This window comes from Sceloporus occidentalis, unplaced genomic scaffold (genome assembly GCF_023333645.1).
Source record: "Sceloporus occidentalis isolate IW3139 unplaced genomic scaffold, rSceOcc1.0.p SCAF_2, whole genome shotgun sequence".
Classification (NCBI taxonomy): Eukaryota; Metazoa; Chordata; class Lepidosauria; order Squamata; family Phrynosomatidae; genus Sceloporus; species Sceloporus occidentalis.
The window spans coordinates 187313990-187330441 of NW_028316982.1; the positions used below are offsets into that span (position 1 = coordinate 187313990).

The 16452-nt window shown below is 37.7% G+C and overlaps 1 protein-coding gene across 2 annotated transcripts in view; it reads left to right on the forward strand.

Annotated features, from left to right (window-relative positions):
- LOC149319471 (DNA polymerase alpha catalytic subunit-like) overlaps positions 1-14307 on the forward strand; it is a 331773-nt gene extending 317466 nt beyond the window's left edge. For both annotated transcript variants that reach the window (XM_089511788.1, XM_089511789.1), the window contains exon 37: positions 12330-14307. In XM_089511788.1, coding sequence (XP_089367914.1) covers positions 12330-12499 — 170 coding nt within the window. In that variant the 3' untranslated portion in view covers positions 12500-14307. The remainder of the gene's footprint in view (positions 1-12329) is intronic.
- The last annotated feature ends 2145 nt before the right edge of the window (positions 14308-16452 follow it).

The following is a 16452-nucleotide window of genomic DNA, read 5'->3' on the forward strand; positions in this document are numbered from 1 at the left end:
AAAGTCAGGCCTAGGTGAGGAAATGAAGCAAAGCCTTCCTCGCCACTACAATGTGCGGTCAGACCATATGGAATCTGAAGCAGTCTCTCAGAAAACCCAAACCATTTAGGATTTAAACATTAAAAAAAAATAATCAGGCCCAGGGCCTATGAATTGTGAAGTTGATTCACTACTAGCATTATTTGAATCATAAATGAGCTCTTGTCAGCACCCTAGTCACTGTGTTTTTCACCAGTTTTCACTTAAAAATGTGTAACTAAATACCAACCATCTGCCCTTTGATGGAGAAAGGGGGATGAGTTAAAACTGAAAGTAAATCATATGAATAATTTTTTAGCAAAATGAAGCAGAAAGAATAGAGACAGGTATTATTTCTGCCCTTCATAATTCTGAAGGTGAACTAACAGACAAGTTTAGGCATTGCCTAATAATATTTTTCAATAATATTGTTTTTATCAGGAGTGCACAACACCCTTGTAATAGTGACATGACTGCATGTACCTCCTTGACCTTAGTTGTCCTCCCGTGTGTTTCCTCACACACACACACGCACACTCACACACACACAGAGAGAAATCACCATCATCAATTTTTTCTTCATGTCACTTTTGTACAGATAAGTATTTTACCACTGCTTATAGCAGCAAGTAAAGAGTGATGTGCAGAAGAATCACTGAATACGAAGCTGGAGAGATCCACTGCCTCTCCCAGAGATCATTATACAGTTTGTACTTCCTTTGTTGTGGAAGAGGAGAGAGAGCAAATACTCCCCATTCAGCAAGGAAAAATGATTGCTCTGTGTGTGTGTGTGTGTGTGTGTGTGTGTGTGTGTGTGTGTGTGTGGATTTGCATGGCAGCATGTGTGCAACTCACACACTTTTGCATCCCTGGATCCAGTGCCATAAGTGGCCCCAGCAGGACTGGAAAGCTTGTTCATTCCTGTTTCATGTAATCACAATTTCAAACTAAACTAGAAGAATTATTAATGTGTACTATTGATGAAACACTGTTAATATAGAAAGAATAAATGGAACCCTGGAAAGTGGTTCATTATGTAAATTGCTACATCTAAACATTAATTTTAGTTGTTATGGCTCATCTTAATCTTATCCTCTCAATATATCTAAAGGAGAGTTAACTAACAGTGACCATGTAAATCACAGAAGAGGAAATGGGAGAAAGTGTAAATAAGTGAAAGGACACTCTTCCAAAGTGAAGTGTCTGTGTTCTGTCCATGGTTGTCTATGCAAAGGAGAATCTATATCTTTGAAGGTATACAAGTTTTTCTACCACCTAATGCTGTCACGTAGCATAATTCTGGAATAGTAATAGCGCAACTTACACATGTATACCCCAGTGTTCTCTTTCATTCAAAGTATCATCCATGATTCTCAAGGCAGCATATGTTATATTTTAAATACAATAAAATGCAATAAAAGTGGTAATCAGGGAGTGATAAAAGGTGCATGCAAGTAACAGTATAGGCAAGTAAATTCCACTGTGTTAATTAGGGCTTGCTCCCTAGTAAATGTGTTTTCCAGCCAGAGTGAAGCTTCAACCACCCATTCTCACTTCTGCATCTTGTCATATCTGCAAGAGCTCTCTTGACAAGTCTTACCTGTGCTCATTGGCTGTTGTTTATACACTAGGGGTTCGTTGCCTATCTTTTCCTGAGCATCCAGTGAGTTATTAGCAAGTGTTTGTAAGAGCTAATAGAATCCAATGAACATCAGATATTTTACATGTGCCCTTCTCAAGAGACATGTAACAAGTGTTGCATCCAGACTTTGGCTACAGTTCTCCCATTTATTTACTCTGATATTTTTGAGACTATGAAATGGTTACTCAAACTAGAAATAATTTACAGTACTTTAATTCTTTCCTCCTTTTTGGTATGGGGCTAGGTTACAGATATCAGCATAGTTCTCACATTTGTAACATTGCTTTGGGTTTCCATTATTGGAAATATAATTTGCATAGCAGTGTGTACTACCTATGGCAGTGAAATGTCTTTAAAGGCCTAGCCAGGCCTTCACTGCTTGAAAGCAAGTTTTGTGAAGGAAATTGCCTTTGTTGATGATACTTCACTTTAAATGTATTCCTTGTTTTGCTACAGAGGCAAAATAAAAGCCACAGTACCTTGCATTATATTTTTAGCAATGTTCACTTTGTCCAAAAGAGATTTAGGATGCTTTAGATATGCAGTACCTTTATATACTAAGATAAATATATTATAAATATATGGGTAGATATTCTTTTAAAATTGCAATAAAAATCATTGTAATTCATTGAACATGCTGTAATTCAGAGATACATATAAAATACAATCTGTGTATTTGATTGCAGGTAACAGAGTTAAATGTGCCAGCAATTTCAAGCACAGTTTGATATTTCCTATAATGAAATATAATGCAAAAAAATTAAACATCCAATATCAATGGTTTCTAAACGGTTTTGATATTTCTTTTTGTCCTTTTCCATGAAGAGTAATTTATTTCCCTTTTTAAAGTGTGGGCAGAGTGATTACTAGCACACTGTAATGTAATTGTGTTGCATTGATAAAATAAAAATTGTCCTTTATCTGTGTCCTGATAATGTTCAATTTACAGGCTGGCTTCTCTGCCACCTCTTCACTGCTTTGAGTATTCCAGTTCTCCTCCCTTCCTGCTCTGAGAGCGCACAGAACTGTTTGAAATCCACTGGTACAATTGTCAAATCAATTATTCATTCTCTGCAATTATACTCGCACAAAGAACATTTTGCTGGTCTGAATGATGATTAAATTAACAGCTATTCCAGCTGCCTGATAACATCTAATAGAATATTCATAAGCCCAAAATGGAATGAATTATCTCCATTAACTTCATCATGTTCACTTAATTACATGCTTGTTATTGTATTTACACCTTGTTAGATACCGCTGAAGCTGATCCAGTGGCTGGCCAGGAATTGGAAGCGTCTGTCATGGGGCAGTTGGAGCGCATTTTGTAGGAAATGCTATTTATTTTAAATGCTCCACCTGCTGGGAGCCAAGGTTAGTCAGCAGCACTGAGATGAATTGGGAAACGGGGTGTAAAAAGAAATAATGTGCTTCTGACAGGCTCCGTGGCTTTTAAGTTGCTCTCATTCAGCCACTTCACAAAAAATTATTTTATTCCATCTTTCAGTGATGATGACATGATTGCTTTGGGGTAATCATTTACCATTCTGATTTTATTTTTTGAAGTAAATTGTCTGAAGTAATAGGTTCTTGGAATTACAGCATGTCTTGCTTTTTTTTTCTTAGAACTTTATTTAAGCTTGTCTTCCAGCATTTAACCCGAGTCCCCTCTTTCGTTTGATCTTCTAACTTTATTTATACAACAGTGCTTAATGATCCTGCACAATGTTTCCCCCCCACATATACCAAAAATAAATAAAATAAATTCTGTCCGGTATGGTTGACAGTATTTTTTTATATATCCTCAGCAAGGGGGCATGTGCAATTTCCAACAGAGGTACAAATACAAAACACCTTTTTAGCCCAACCCTGATACAATCATTTCATCCTATTGAAATAAATTTATCACTTTCAGGGTAACTTTGCTCTCATGGAACATGGTAAAGGCACCACTTTCACCTTCTGAATACCTGCCTATAATATCCCCCTTACATGCTCTTTATGCTTTTCCAAGTGGCCAGCTTTCTCAGTCAGGCCTCCTTCCTCATATCTCCAATAACTCTGTTCCATGGCACTGTCCTATAGTAAAGGAAAATGGCTTCCCATGTTGATTTGAAGCCGAATTAGACAATAGTGAATGAACTTATAATGATACTTCTAAATATTAGGGGAACCCTGTAATAAAACACTCAGGCCCTATTTTTTATACAGCCAAGATGTTATACACATGTATCAGCACAAGAGAAATCAGGACAATTATTTTTAACTGAAAAAGATTCTGTTTTTACACTAATGGTGATGGGCTTTGGTAGCCAATGGCAATAGTGCCAGTGGCATTTGTCTGAAGAATTTTTCTTGTTGTTAAAAGAGAGACAATTTTTGCAGTAAAGATGTTCTTCTGCCCTCAAATTATACAAGACAGAACAGAAGAATGGTTACTTATTTGGATACTTAGGCATACCAGGTGTTTTCTAAACAGAAACATTAAAATAGCATTTTGTAATCGGAAAGAATATAGAAAACAAATGTTAGGCGTTGAATGAATAAGAGAGATGTAGGATGCATTTTGTGAAAACCACAAGATAGATTTTGATATCCTAAAGAAACCGCTGTAACTTTCACTAATTTAAGCTCATAATGTGTAAATTGGTTGAAATGTATGCAACCTATTTCTGTGCCGTGGCTTTAGTTTCAGATACAAGATTTCATTGGCTTGTTTGTACATCCTAATAGAAATTCTGTATTGTAAAATGTCTTTTATGTTAATCTAGTAGACTGACGTTTCTTTTCCTATTTTCTACCAGCAACGATGTTGTATAGCTACCTTTGTATTGTTGCTACAGCTTTCCCTCCCTCTGTATTTACATAGCAGGAATGGCAAAGCTAAGGTTAACACCATGGATAAGGGTCCTGTGTATTATAAAGTGGGGATCTAGTGTAATTTAAAAAAAGACTCGCTTTAACTGATTCCATAATTGACAGAATATTTATTTAACTTGCTGTAAATTGACACACCTCTAGACAGACAATTATGACTGACTGTATAAGATCTGACAGAACCAATTATGAATGACTGTTGTTTGCTACCTTTGCACAGAAGTAAATGAAACACAGATATTTAGAACAGAGCATGCTGCCTCTGTGCCTTTGCTTGTTATGATTAAAATACAATAACCAGTAGGTGACATTTTAAAAAAATCAGTCCTAATGGCTCCTAATTCAATACATTCTTTAAGTCTCGAGATCAAACTGTTAGCAAGAGCCCTGAACAGGAATGATGCACTGAGTGTTTAATACACAAGTGTAATAGGATATGCCAAGGCTGTGTGTGTGTGTGTGGGTTATCAGTCTCTTGTAGTAGGAAAAGCAGTTGTCCACTCAGTTAGATGTAAAGTACAGAAACTTTCCATACAAACAAAAGCTAATTACTAATGTTTGCTTTTGTGTTATCTATGCACTGTTTTTATAAGGAAAAACCATGTAACAAAAATATTTAAAATGTTGAACTAACACTGTATTGGTTCAGTGTTAATTACATCACATAATATAGTTGGTTTCTGATGTCAGTTCAAAATAATACCACTTTTTAAATTAATATTAAGTACTGATGCTGTCCAAATTTTAGTTTTTACATCATAAAAATGAATAATATATTTTAAAAATATTTTTATATGTGGAAAACCTGGCTATCATTTGCATAGTATTTCTATTGATATTATGAAAGAGCATTTGGATTTTTTCTGATATAAATGTGGATATTCTATAAAAGCTATGGTAACAGTTGATATGAAACTATATTCCACACATTTATCTAAATGTTCCACAAGCAATTCCAGTCATTTTATAACTTTGTTCTCAGAAAGGATTAACTGCTTTATTGATTAAAGTGTCATTTAGGAAGAAAAAATAAGCTTTTATATGCATCTCTAAATTGGATGGTATGGTAACCTGAAAGTATTGACTGACTGTGTGATATACAGCGGTCACAATTGTCTTTTACTAAGAAGAGCACAGAGTGATGCTGGTTGTCATTCTTACTCTGCTGTGTGGCAGCGCAAATAGTCCCCTTTCTAACCAACCTGGTGGGAAAAGTCAATATCCCATCAGCAGAGGAGGTAAACACATCAGGAGCTGTGTCCTCTCTCATCTTCCTGGCTCTATATTACTACAGTTCTTTAAATCTATTCTCCCCAGTCATCGGATGCACTTCTGTCATTCAAATGCATAGTGCTGCTGTACTGCAGATGTAGCCAGAACCTGAATTTGGTAGTGTGCACATCTTTGTTGTTTTATATTTCAGAATGAAACATCTCCTCATTAATTTCGCATAGTCTTTTTCTTAACGCATCTCCTTGGACTGCCTTCCTTTTATTTTTAAATATAAGTAGCAACTTTCTCTTAAGAAATGTTGGTATGAGTTTTGATGGGTTACCTTGAAAATTACATCCAGAATCCAAAGCACAAGGGCTCTCAGTCCCATCCATCCTCCTTGAGGCAGCAACTTTCCATAAACATAGAAGTAGCCATCCAGAGTTCAGAGGGTCTCTGGAGCAACTCCATAAACTTCAGTTGGTAGAAAAAAATTGGCAACACATCTGCTATATAGGCAGAAGTGTTTTTGCGCACATGTGTGGATTTGTCAGCATCCTTGTTGTTAGTTAACGTCCTCCTATTTACCTTTTTGCTTACTTCTGCTTGCTTTGTAATGTTAATGTTTAAATATGAAGAACAAAAAAAGAACAATTATATTGGTAAACTAGAAGTGGCTTTGTGTTGTGTTTTCCAGAGCATATCTGATTAAGATAGTTGGGTAAGGAAAAGCTAACGGTCAAGATAAGGAGACACTATACCAAGATAAAAATAAGATCCTTCTTACCTGTTTCCTTTTTTTCATTTTGTTTTAATTAAATAGTAGAGGGAAAGAAAAACAAGTGGGAGGAGGAGACCTAATACAAAGCAGTCTGTTTAACAAAAACAAACTTGAATTAGTAGAGTTAAGATTTCATTTCAAGAGGGAAGGAACTGAGCGGAGTAATTCTTGGCTGGCCATGCATTCTGCAGATGAACAATGAGAAGGAAAACAATCAACACGAAATCAGATATTTGATAAGAAAAAAAATATAAATACTGAACACTGAGAATAGAAGAAAGTGGTTTAATTTTTGGCTTTCCAGTTTATACATGTTACTAATGGACACTTGCATTAATGTCAGCGTTAAAAGAAATCTTTCTGCTTTGAATTGATTTGAATGTAATGAGGTTTTGAATTATTTTTCTTTATGCTAAATGTGTTTGGAAGATAAAAAGAAAATAGAGTGATAAATGAGTAACTGTGTGGCTGTGCAGTACTTCGTGAAAAAAATAATAAAATTTCATTTCTAATATCCAAGTTAAATATATTCACAGGCCTACTTTATTATCTTTCCTGTAAGTACTCTGGTTCTCTTTGAAGTCAGAAAATACAGGTTGATTATCCCTTATCCAAAATGCTTGGGACAAGAGGTGTTTCAGAATTTAGATTTTTGAATATTTGCATACATATAGTGAGATATCTTGGAGATGAGACCCAAGTCTGAACTCAAATTCATTTATGTTTCATATACACCAGGCTAGGAAGCAAGACCAAGGCAGCAGACGAGGCAGAGGCAAGCCCTGGCCATAGGCTCCTTCTTCCACCTTGTCACCCCAAAGGCAGAAGTGGGTGGCTGGTGGGCTCCCCAGAGGTGGAGGATCCTGAAAAATTCACAGCTGGGTTTTACCACCACCTTGTCTGTTACCCTACGCCATTTTATATGTAAGGACATTCACAACCCTTCACATAAAGTCAGGTGTCGAATTTAGCATCAGGGTCAGTGTTCATAAATGTTCAGTTTTTGGCACATTTTGGATTATGGATGCTCAATTTGTATAATAAACTCAGCTGAACAGTACAGGCTCAAGCTGAATTCAGACGTCGGTGATACATCAAAGTTAGATGTATTTACATACACAATAAATAAAATGTGTGAATGCTGTACCTAATTGAGTGAAGTTTGTAAAATAGATGGAAAAGCCCAATGTAATACATGTTTAAATCCCTTGTAAAATGCTCAGTTGCATTTTAAAGAAGAGGAAGAGGTAATCTAAGAGGAAAGAAAATCATGCATCTGGAAAACAGAGGGTTCTTGAGCCAATGTTGAACAGTAAAGAGTAGCAAAGACTGAATATGTGGCAAAATCAAATTCTACCCTTTGAAGCCTGTCACATCTGTGACGAAGATGTCTCGTATGGTGGCACACTTATAGTTTTGACCAAGGAATAGAGTAGATCCAGGAATTGGATTGAACATATCACAACAACTATGAAACCCACGGGATGACCCTCAGCCAGTCAATCTTTCCCAGACCTGCCAACCTCAATGTTACTAGGGGAAGGTTGGACTAGACATTTCAGTACATTGCCTTCAGCTTCTGTGAAGGGAATTTACATGAAATACTAATATATATTTAAGGTAGTTTAAAGTTTTCAGTAAAATCCTCCAACTAAAATTAGAAATTTTGCACCTAAAAGAAATTTAAGATTTTAGAATTCAGTTGAAGAATTTTTACATTCTTGTCTAGGGCAAGTAATGTTCTGCCTTTTCATTGTTATTAGTAGAAGCCACTGTGTGGAAAATTTCCTCATCTGTCGGCAAGGAAGTATTGCTGGTTTGTTTACTTTTTTTTAAAAAAACCCTTTACTTTAGAGAAGTTCAGTACAGTTAGCATTATGAACTTCTTGAAGCAATCCTATAATATTAGAACTTCAAAAAAGCAGAACAGGTAAAGGTTCTGTGAGAAGAGTCTTGCTCAGAGAATGGATGCACTCAGGTCTCTTAGGCCTGAATGTTCCCTTACAATACATTGTGAAAGGTTTGGATGGAGATTCAGAAAGTTACAGGAAAAGAGAAAAGGGGGAAGGGATCACTAGCTCTTCACAGATATACATACACATGCTTTCATTCACAGATGTCTTGTCTTTATTCAAGCCTTGATCACAGACATAAGGACCTTTTTCTGTGTCTAGAATTACCTCCTTGGTTCTAACCCAGAGAAACCAACTTTTTTTAAAAAAATCACTACCAAATTGCTGACTGGACAATCCAGTGGTCTATTGGAACAGAAAGATACTTATGACATCTTATTCCCATTAACTGTAGATCTAGATCAGTGGTGTGCAAGCCTAAGACCATTTTTACAATACCAAGAGGGCTAATACTCCAGTGTTCCCCAAAAAATGGGGAAGAAGGGGACTGAGTTTTTAAAAATAGTTGATTGGTTGCTTTTTTCCTGAGAGCTGTGATTTTTGCCAATAAAGAGATTTCAGCGCCATCCAGTTATCTAACAACTATTTTTTTTAAAAAAACAGTCAGCTCAGGGGGTTTTTAATTGCTGCTTATGTAGAAGTCAAGTGTAACCCACAGATGATCCCAGACAGTTGCAAGATCTGAGCGAAAAGCAGATACATAGAAGGAGATGATCCCAAGTTGTTTACAGCTTTATCAGAGATGGCACTTTGCACTAGCTTTGGAAATGGACTAGAAGCCGGTAAAGTACAACAATAGAATAAAATACTACACTGAGGGAGGGGTCTTGTTGCTGCTGCTGCTGCTGCCGTCTGCCTTCAAATTGCTTTTGACTTAAGGTGACCCTAAGACAAATCTATCACAGGGTTTTCTTGGCATGATTTGTTCACAAGGGGGTTGTCTTCCTCTGAGGCTGAGAGTGTGACCTGCTCAGTGTCACCCAGTGGGTTCTCATGGACAAGTGGGAATTTGAACCCTGAGAGTCCTAGTCCAGCATTCAAACCACCACACCATAGTGGCTCTCCAGGGATGAGGGGCTTTAGCCCTGACTAAAATTGCTATTTTTTGTTTGCAGTAACTGAAGTTTTGAACCATTTTAAAATGACAGCCCCATATTCATCATGAGTGGGACCAAGTGCAACAGCCCACCTCCAGAAACAGGCACACTTAGAACTACAGGTGACGTTGTGCAAAAGGGATCCTAGCCACAAGGTTCACTTGAGAGTCCAGGAGCAAAAGAAGATGTAGGAGCACTCCCCACCAATGTACCTATACTTTTAACATGTGTTATGTCAGTAATCCTTTTAATATCCAGGGAAGAAGGGCCAGTAGTACAGGTATTAATGACATCCAATAGTGTTATTACTTACATTTTACAGGTGGCAAGCTGGGCTTGAGATGATGAAAGGTTTGTGTAAAACTACCTGGTATTGCTGAGATGGCTTCCTGATTCACTTCTTATATAAACTCTTACATAAGCAGTGCATTTCATCTGCTGAGAAATCATCCCTGTTATGGCTTTTGAAATGAGCTTGTTGACCATGGTTGGCCTGGACCATTAGGCAGAATGAGACAACCGCTTCAGGCAGCCAATGCTGCGGGTGCAGGAACAGCAATCCCTTAGTTATTTCTCCTGAACCCCCCTGACCAGTTTTCATTTCTTAGACAAGAGAGCTGTGTGTGCCATACAACCTATCCGATTCTCTTGAGCTCTCCCGCTATCTTCAGGTATAGTGAAGAATGCTACTTCATTGCAAGTAATGAACTGGCACTCTACTCAGCCTCTGCATACAGCATGTCTGAGTGAGCACTATATTATCTTTCACTTTGGGCAGCAAAATGACTTCAGCCAGTCCTGACACTGTAACTATTTTTAATATTTTTAGTAATATGCAAAACTTAGTCATATAATCCTTTTCCTACTTTGAAAAGTGTGTCTTTTCCTAATTTATTTTTTCTCTGTGTCAAACCTACAGTGATTTCTCCATTGAACCATCAAACCACTCCATGAAAAAACCCTAGGTTTATTGCAAAGCTGCTGCTGTGGTGGTGGTGTCGCTCCCTTGTAAATATCCCTCTTGAATCTGTACAGTCCCTCAAAACACTCTGGTGTGTGTGTGTTTGCCTGCCTTTGCTGATTCATCAAGAGAATTGTGTGTGTGTGTGTGTGGCACGTGCACACATACATACAAATGCATTCATCTCTCCACATTTGCTGCTTTTGCAGATTTGATTATTCCTGGATTTTATGTATATGTTCTCTGTAGGAATATCTAGGTCCTCCAGCGCAACTCTGTGGTCAGCTTTAACCAGAAGTTGCACTGAAGGACCTGGAGATTCCTAGAGAGAACACTCCACTAGGCATTTGTAACTCCTACAGTGCAATTGCATGGTCAGTGTCTGGCAGATGTTGACCACAGAGTTGCACTAGGAGTCCTAGAGATTCCTAGAGAGGTGGTCTCTCAGGTTAAAAACTTAGTGTTTTTGTTGTTAGCAGTCTTTCCACATTCACAGGGATCCTGTGCCCCTAACCCCAGCAAATGTGGAGGGATGAGTGTACAACTCTCAAAACTGTCCAGTATTTGGGTATTTACCTGAGTCAGTCGTGTAGACATGGCTGAAGCATGTAACTTTACATAACAACACTTTTGAGGGAAAAAACTATAGCTCTCTGATAGAGCACCAGCTTTGCATGGAGAAGTTTCTGTCCCTTGCATCTCCCCTTGTGATCTCTAGGTTCAGTCCTGTGTGCCTCCAATCAAAGATGATGTGAAAGGCCTCTGAGTCCCAGGAAAGTTGCTGCCACTCAGTCAACAGTATTGGGCTAGGTGGGGAAATAGCCTGACCTAGTATAGGGCAGATTCTTGCTTTCCTGTCTTCTTCTCTGTTGACTTTGGTATTTTTAAATGTGTTTCTTTAATACAGCTATAGCCACAAATAAGAAAACCTGATTGAAATATGAAAATTGCTTGCCGTATCCACCAAATTTGTAAAAGGCATATGTACCATGTGTAGTGAGGGAGGAACCTGCAAGTATTTCTTCAAATGAATACACAAGTACATAAACTGATTCATCAAGAGAATTTCATATTTTCTGATTACAGCTTGTCACAATGGGTTTTTCTTAAATTTTGAGAGAAGATGAACTGTGGAATAGAACGTGCATCTCATTTTTAATATGTTTCAGACAAAGCCTTTTTGCAGTGATTTACAAGGGGGCAATTAAGACAAGTTCCCAGCTTCTCTCATCACTGAAAATATTTTCAATAATCTAGGCAGTGGAGAGGGTTCTGGACATAGAAAGCAGATTGCCAGACAACCATGCCATTAAATAGATTTTTTTCTCTTCCCTTCACAACACCTCTTTAAAGAGCAGCTACTACCTGTTGGTTCTGGTGATCTAGCTGAATCTAGTTGCTGTTCCTCCTGTCCCCTTTATTCAGCATTAATGGACAAACAGTGCTTCTTGACATTTACTGACAGAAGGTGTTGCACCAATTCAGTTGGGGCATGACAGCAAGGTTGACTAATTCCTTGATGAGCTGGATGCAGTCTCTTTGTAAGCAGCAAGTTTGACACTTTCCTAAACATGCTGACCAAAGTATTTCTTTTAAAAGGCAGGCAACAGAATGGGAAACTCAGCTAGAGGCATCTTGAATAGAAGAACTCTGGCAAATCTGGTTTTGAAAATCAGTAACCCAATGCCAGAGTGCACACAAATGTATAGATAAGTTATCAATATGAGAGAGAGAGATGATTTCCAGGAATACTCACTGAACAGGTTATTTCTTTTTATTTCCTCACCCCCATGCTATTTTAATTTGTTGTTTATCTCTCTTCCAACAGATCGATTGAAGAGCCAGTTGTTCTTGAACAGTGAGGTCAAGGAAATGTACAGAAAGCTGAAGAACACAGTGGATCAGTGGTTGGATATGAGTAGCTACTCTGAAGTGAACCTCAGCAAACTTTTCCAGACATTCAATATAGTAAAATCTGTGGGAGATCCCAGTACTTAAACACTGTATTTGGATATAATGGGGCAAAATACCTTTGTGGTCTCTTTTCTAGATAGAAATCTTCTTTCTTTTTCCTTTCTTTCTATTTGTAGTCACACACAAGTGCTGTTGTATGTGGCTTAAAGAACTACACATGCATATTTTAAATAAAATATGACTTTATTAAATGGTTAATATGGAAAGAAAATCCACGAGAAAAGTCAGTAGATATACTGGGCACCTGTACAGCTTATGTTTCAATAAATATCTGTTGTATATCTAGACCTCTAGAAGGGAAGAAAGGGGTGGAGAAATAGCTCCTTTAATTGAATAATTCCCAGTGAGAGTTGCTGGAATGTAAGTGATCCTAGACTTTGCTCCAGGGTATTTAGTAGAGGTGCTCTCAGGAAAAGAGGTTAGTGGAGGTCTCAGTAGGAGCACTAATGTTTTCCCTTGTTACAGTTTATCTAGTTGTAATCATATACACAGCAGTTAAAAACAATGCTAAGCCTAAATGCTTCCTATTAATGTTTTAGTTTAATATGATATTTACTTTTGAAACTGTTTTCGAGTGTGGAGTTGTTTTGCCAAACAAAATGTTCATTCAAACAATATTGTGCTATAAGGATACAGAGTAACTGTATGGAAATGAATGTGAAAGCACCAATTGACTTCTGAACAGGGCACAAAGACGGCATGTGTGTGGCGGATTCTCCCTGCCACATGTTTGTGTCTAAATGTTACACTTTGCTTCTTTGGGATTCAATAGCAACAAAACCTATTATCATGAGAAAAAAGGCATGAGATGTAAAAATGGGACATATTTCAACCAAGAAATAAAGATGCCTGCTATACTCTGGTAAAGAAATAAAACCTCTGAAAAGTTTTAAGAGGCTTATAAGTATTGTCCAGTGTATTTACTGGCAGTAAAATAATAAACGCAAGCAGTAAAAATCAAACAGTGTTTGTTTGGGAGGAGAGAGGGATTTTGACTTCTTTGTAGAGCTATTCTTACAGTTCTAGACGATCTATACTGCCATTTGGCCATATATATAAAGGTATTTTAATATGAATGTAAAATTTTACACTTGGTAAAGAAAAATAATAAAATTTTCTAATGTAAAAAGAAAATTGAGTGGTGTGCACATATTAAACTTATCAGTAAGATAGCATAGCAATACTAGTTTATGGATGGCCATCTGTCAGGTATGCTTTGACTGAGAGTTGGACTGGATGGCCCTTGCGGTCTCTTCCAATTCTACGCTTCTATGATTCTATATGTTTAGATTTCTGCAGCTGAGGGAGGAAAAGACCCCAGGGTGCTCTTTCTCATCAGCAAGTAATAACTGGTAAGAACTCCTTAGTATCATATTTAGAAAGATTCATAAGCATTATCATAGATTCTCATAGTATACCCCAAAACAACAAATACCATGAGGTTTGAGAATATCCTTTCACGTATGGCCACAGACTAATGAAGGAACAACAAATGAAGTTGACTCAGAAACAGGGGTGACTACATCACATCTCCTGCAGCTCTTAGCAAAACTTAGAAACATTTTTAAGGTAAGTCCCATGGTTCCCCAGAGACAGTTCACTATGCTCTGGTTTGTACTAGTTAATGTATCTGGTTCTGTCCAGAAATCGGGAACCATGTATGTTGAAAGCTATTTGCATCAGTCTAGTATGCCTTGACCTGCCTATAAAGATTTCTGTATTCTGTGAAGAGTGCATATTGAGCACATAGGTACTCAGTATACATAACATGAGCATGCCATAGAAGTAAATGGAAAATCTCTTAACTTTGTAGACACTACAGAGTTTTTGAATAAAGGTGAAATTAATGGTGCTTCCATATGTCCTCTTTATTTCCTCAGCATGCCATTTCTATCTTATTTAAAGAGGACTCATATGGATGACCATGTTTGATTAGTCATTTCCACTGCTATTATCCAGAGAGTCCTATTACAGTAACCTCGGCTGTGTGTCCTTATACCTAATGATGATTTAGAAAAGTATTGTGTAAGTGTTGCTGTCCCCCCACATTTAGAATGTGTATTTCGCTTGTTACAGTGAAACTTACCTGACAGATCAACATTAAAAATGTAACAACTTATGTGTCGGTAAGTACGCATATCTGAGATAGGTAGCAAAATTGTCATTTCAAAATTGTGGCGAAGGATCGTTTTCAAGTGTGCATTTCCCCCCGAATCACTTAAAATACATTTTAAACTCTAATATGGTTATCTAATTCACATGTATCTTTCATTTCTAAGGAAGAGGAGGTGAAAGCAAGCAAGCAAGCTTACTCAGTGGTTTTCTCAGGTTAATGTGCTGTCTAGTGTTCAAGGTGATCAAATAAAACTGCTGCGGTGCTTGTCTCTGGCTAAGCTGCCTACAGCCAGTGTTTTGAAAGGTTGAGAAGTGCAAAGCCATCTTGCTATATTCTGTATTTCTTTATACGGTATATGCACTGCATGGTACAGTAGAGTTGTGGCTGGGCTCCTGAGGAATGGCCTAGATTGATCTCATATTCTCATTTTGTGTGTCCAGATGAAAGTGATAGTTTTAAAGTTCTGTTAAGAGAGATGGGAGGAGGTTGTGATGTGTAAACTCAGAAGCTAGACTTTACATCAAGTGCCTGTAAAAAAGGAAGGAATCCGTCCAGTGAGTTTGTCCTCTGCCAGAATCATCTCTTCCTGGGGGGAAAAATTACTTTGCTATTTCCCAACTCCAGCCTGTTTTTCTTGTCTTATTTGCCTCTCTTCTGTCAAGCACCTAAATATTTCTTAATTGAACCGCTCATCCCGCACTCCTCTTATAGCTCTTTAATAGATTATCTCATCTGTGCCAGCTTCAAATTTCAGATTAAAATTCCTTCATCCCGAAGGCAGCATTATCAGGTTGTTGGAGGCTGTTTTCAAACCTTGGTTTTGAATAGCAGCGGCTCTGCATTAATTTAACCACTAAGCTAATAAGTAGGTTTCGTTTTGTTATGCTAAGCTTTATTGCTTTTCTTTTGATCAGAATGGTGTTGTTGAGCAAAGCAGCAGACAAGGCATTCTTTGATGAGGGAATTAGTGCTCTATTCTTCCTCTATTATTCATAGCACAGTGGAATATGTAAGTACCTGAGGGTGTCAAAGGAGAGCAGGCTCTATTGCAAAGTGTTCGCCTTGTTTCTCTCAATAGCTGACTATGAGATGATAAACTGCTTAATACACTGCACTAATTGGATGAGAGCAAAAAGAGATGGGAATTAAGGCAAGGCAAAAAGAGAAAGTGCTACCAGCCTTCATTCACTCTTTCACCACTTTAGCAGCGCCAAAGGAGGCACAAGCTTTCTATAAGCAGACTGGAGGTTTTGTGCAGAGATAAAATGAACCTGTTAGTGGATTCAAGTAATACACTAATTATTGCACAGTATAAATACCACTACTGGTTTTATAACATGAAGGTAAACTTCTTTTGAGACGGTTATAGGATTGCTTGGCAGTAGTATAGATCCTAATAAGGGCCCAGAGTAATAACCCCCCTGGATTATCAAAATTGCTGCTTGCAGAAGTATGATTCCGGCTCTACAAAGATTTCTGCGGAATGAATAAAAAAGACTGAGTGACATTTCTTAATGCGTAATGGATTGATAATGATTCCCTTTTCTTTAAACTCAAATATGTACTTCAAACTCGACTGTTAATCATGTCCATAGGCAACTGTTCTCTTTTTTTCCTCCCCGTCAAAAAATTGCACCTATGGAGGGGTGGGGTTTTTTTATACTCCAAAATATATATATGTGCACATAAGATGCTGTCAGTTAAATGCATGGTTATTTGGAAGAACTGCCGTTTGTTCATAAAAACAAACACGCTGAAGAGCCCACTGTGTGTGGATGTCAACTCGGGAGGGAGGAAAATCCACCTGAACATTATTTGCCATCCTCTCCGCAGAGGGCTCCCAACAGAACCATGGCATGGA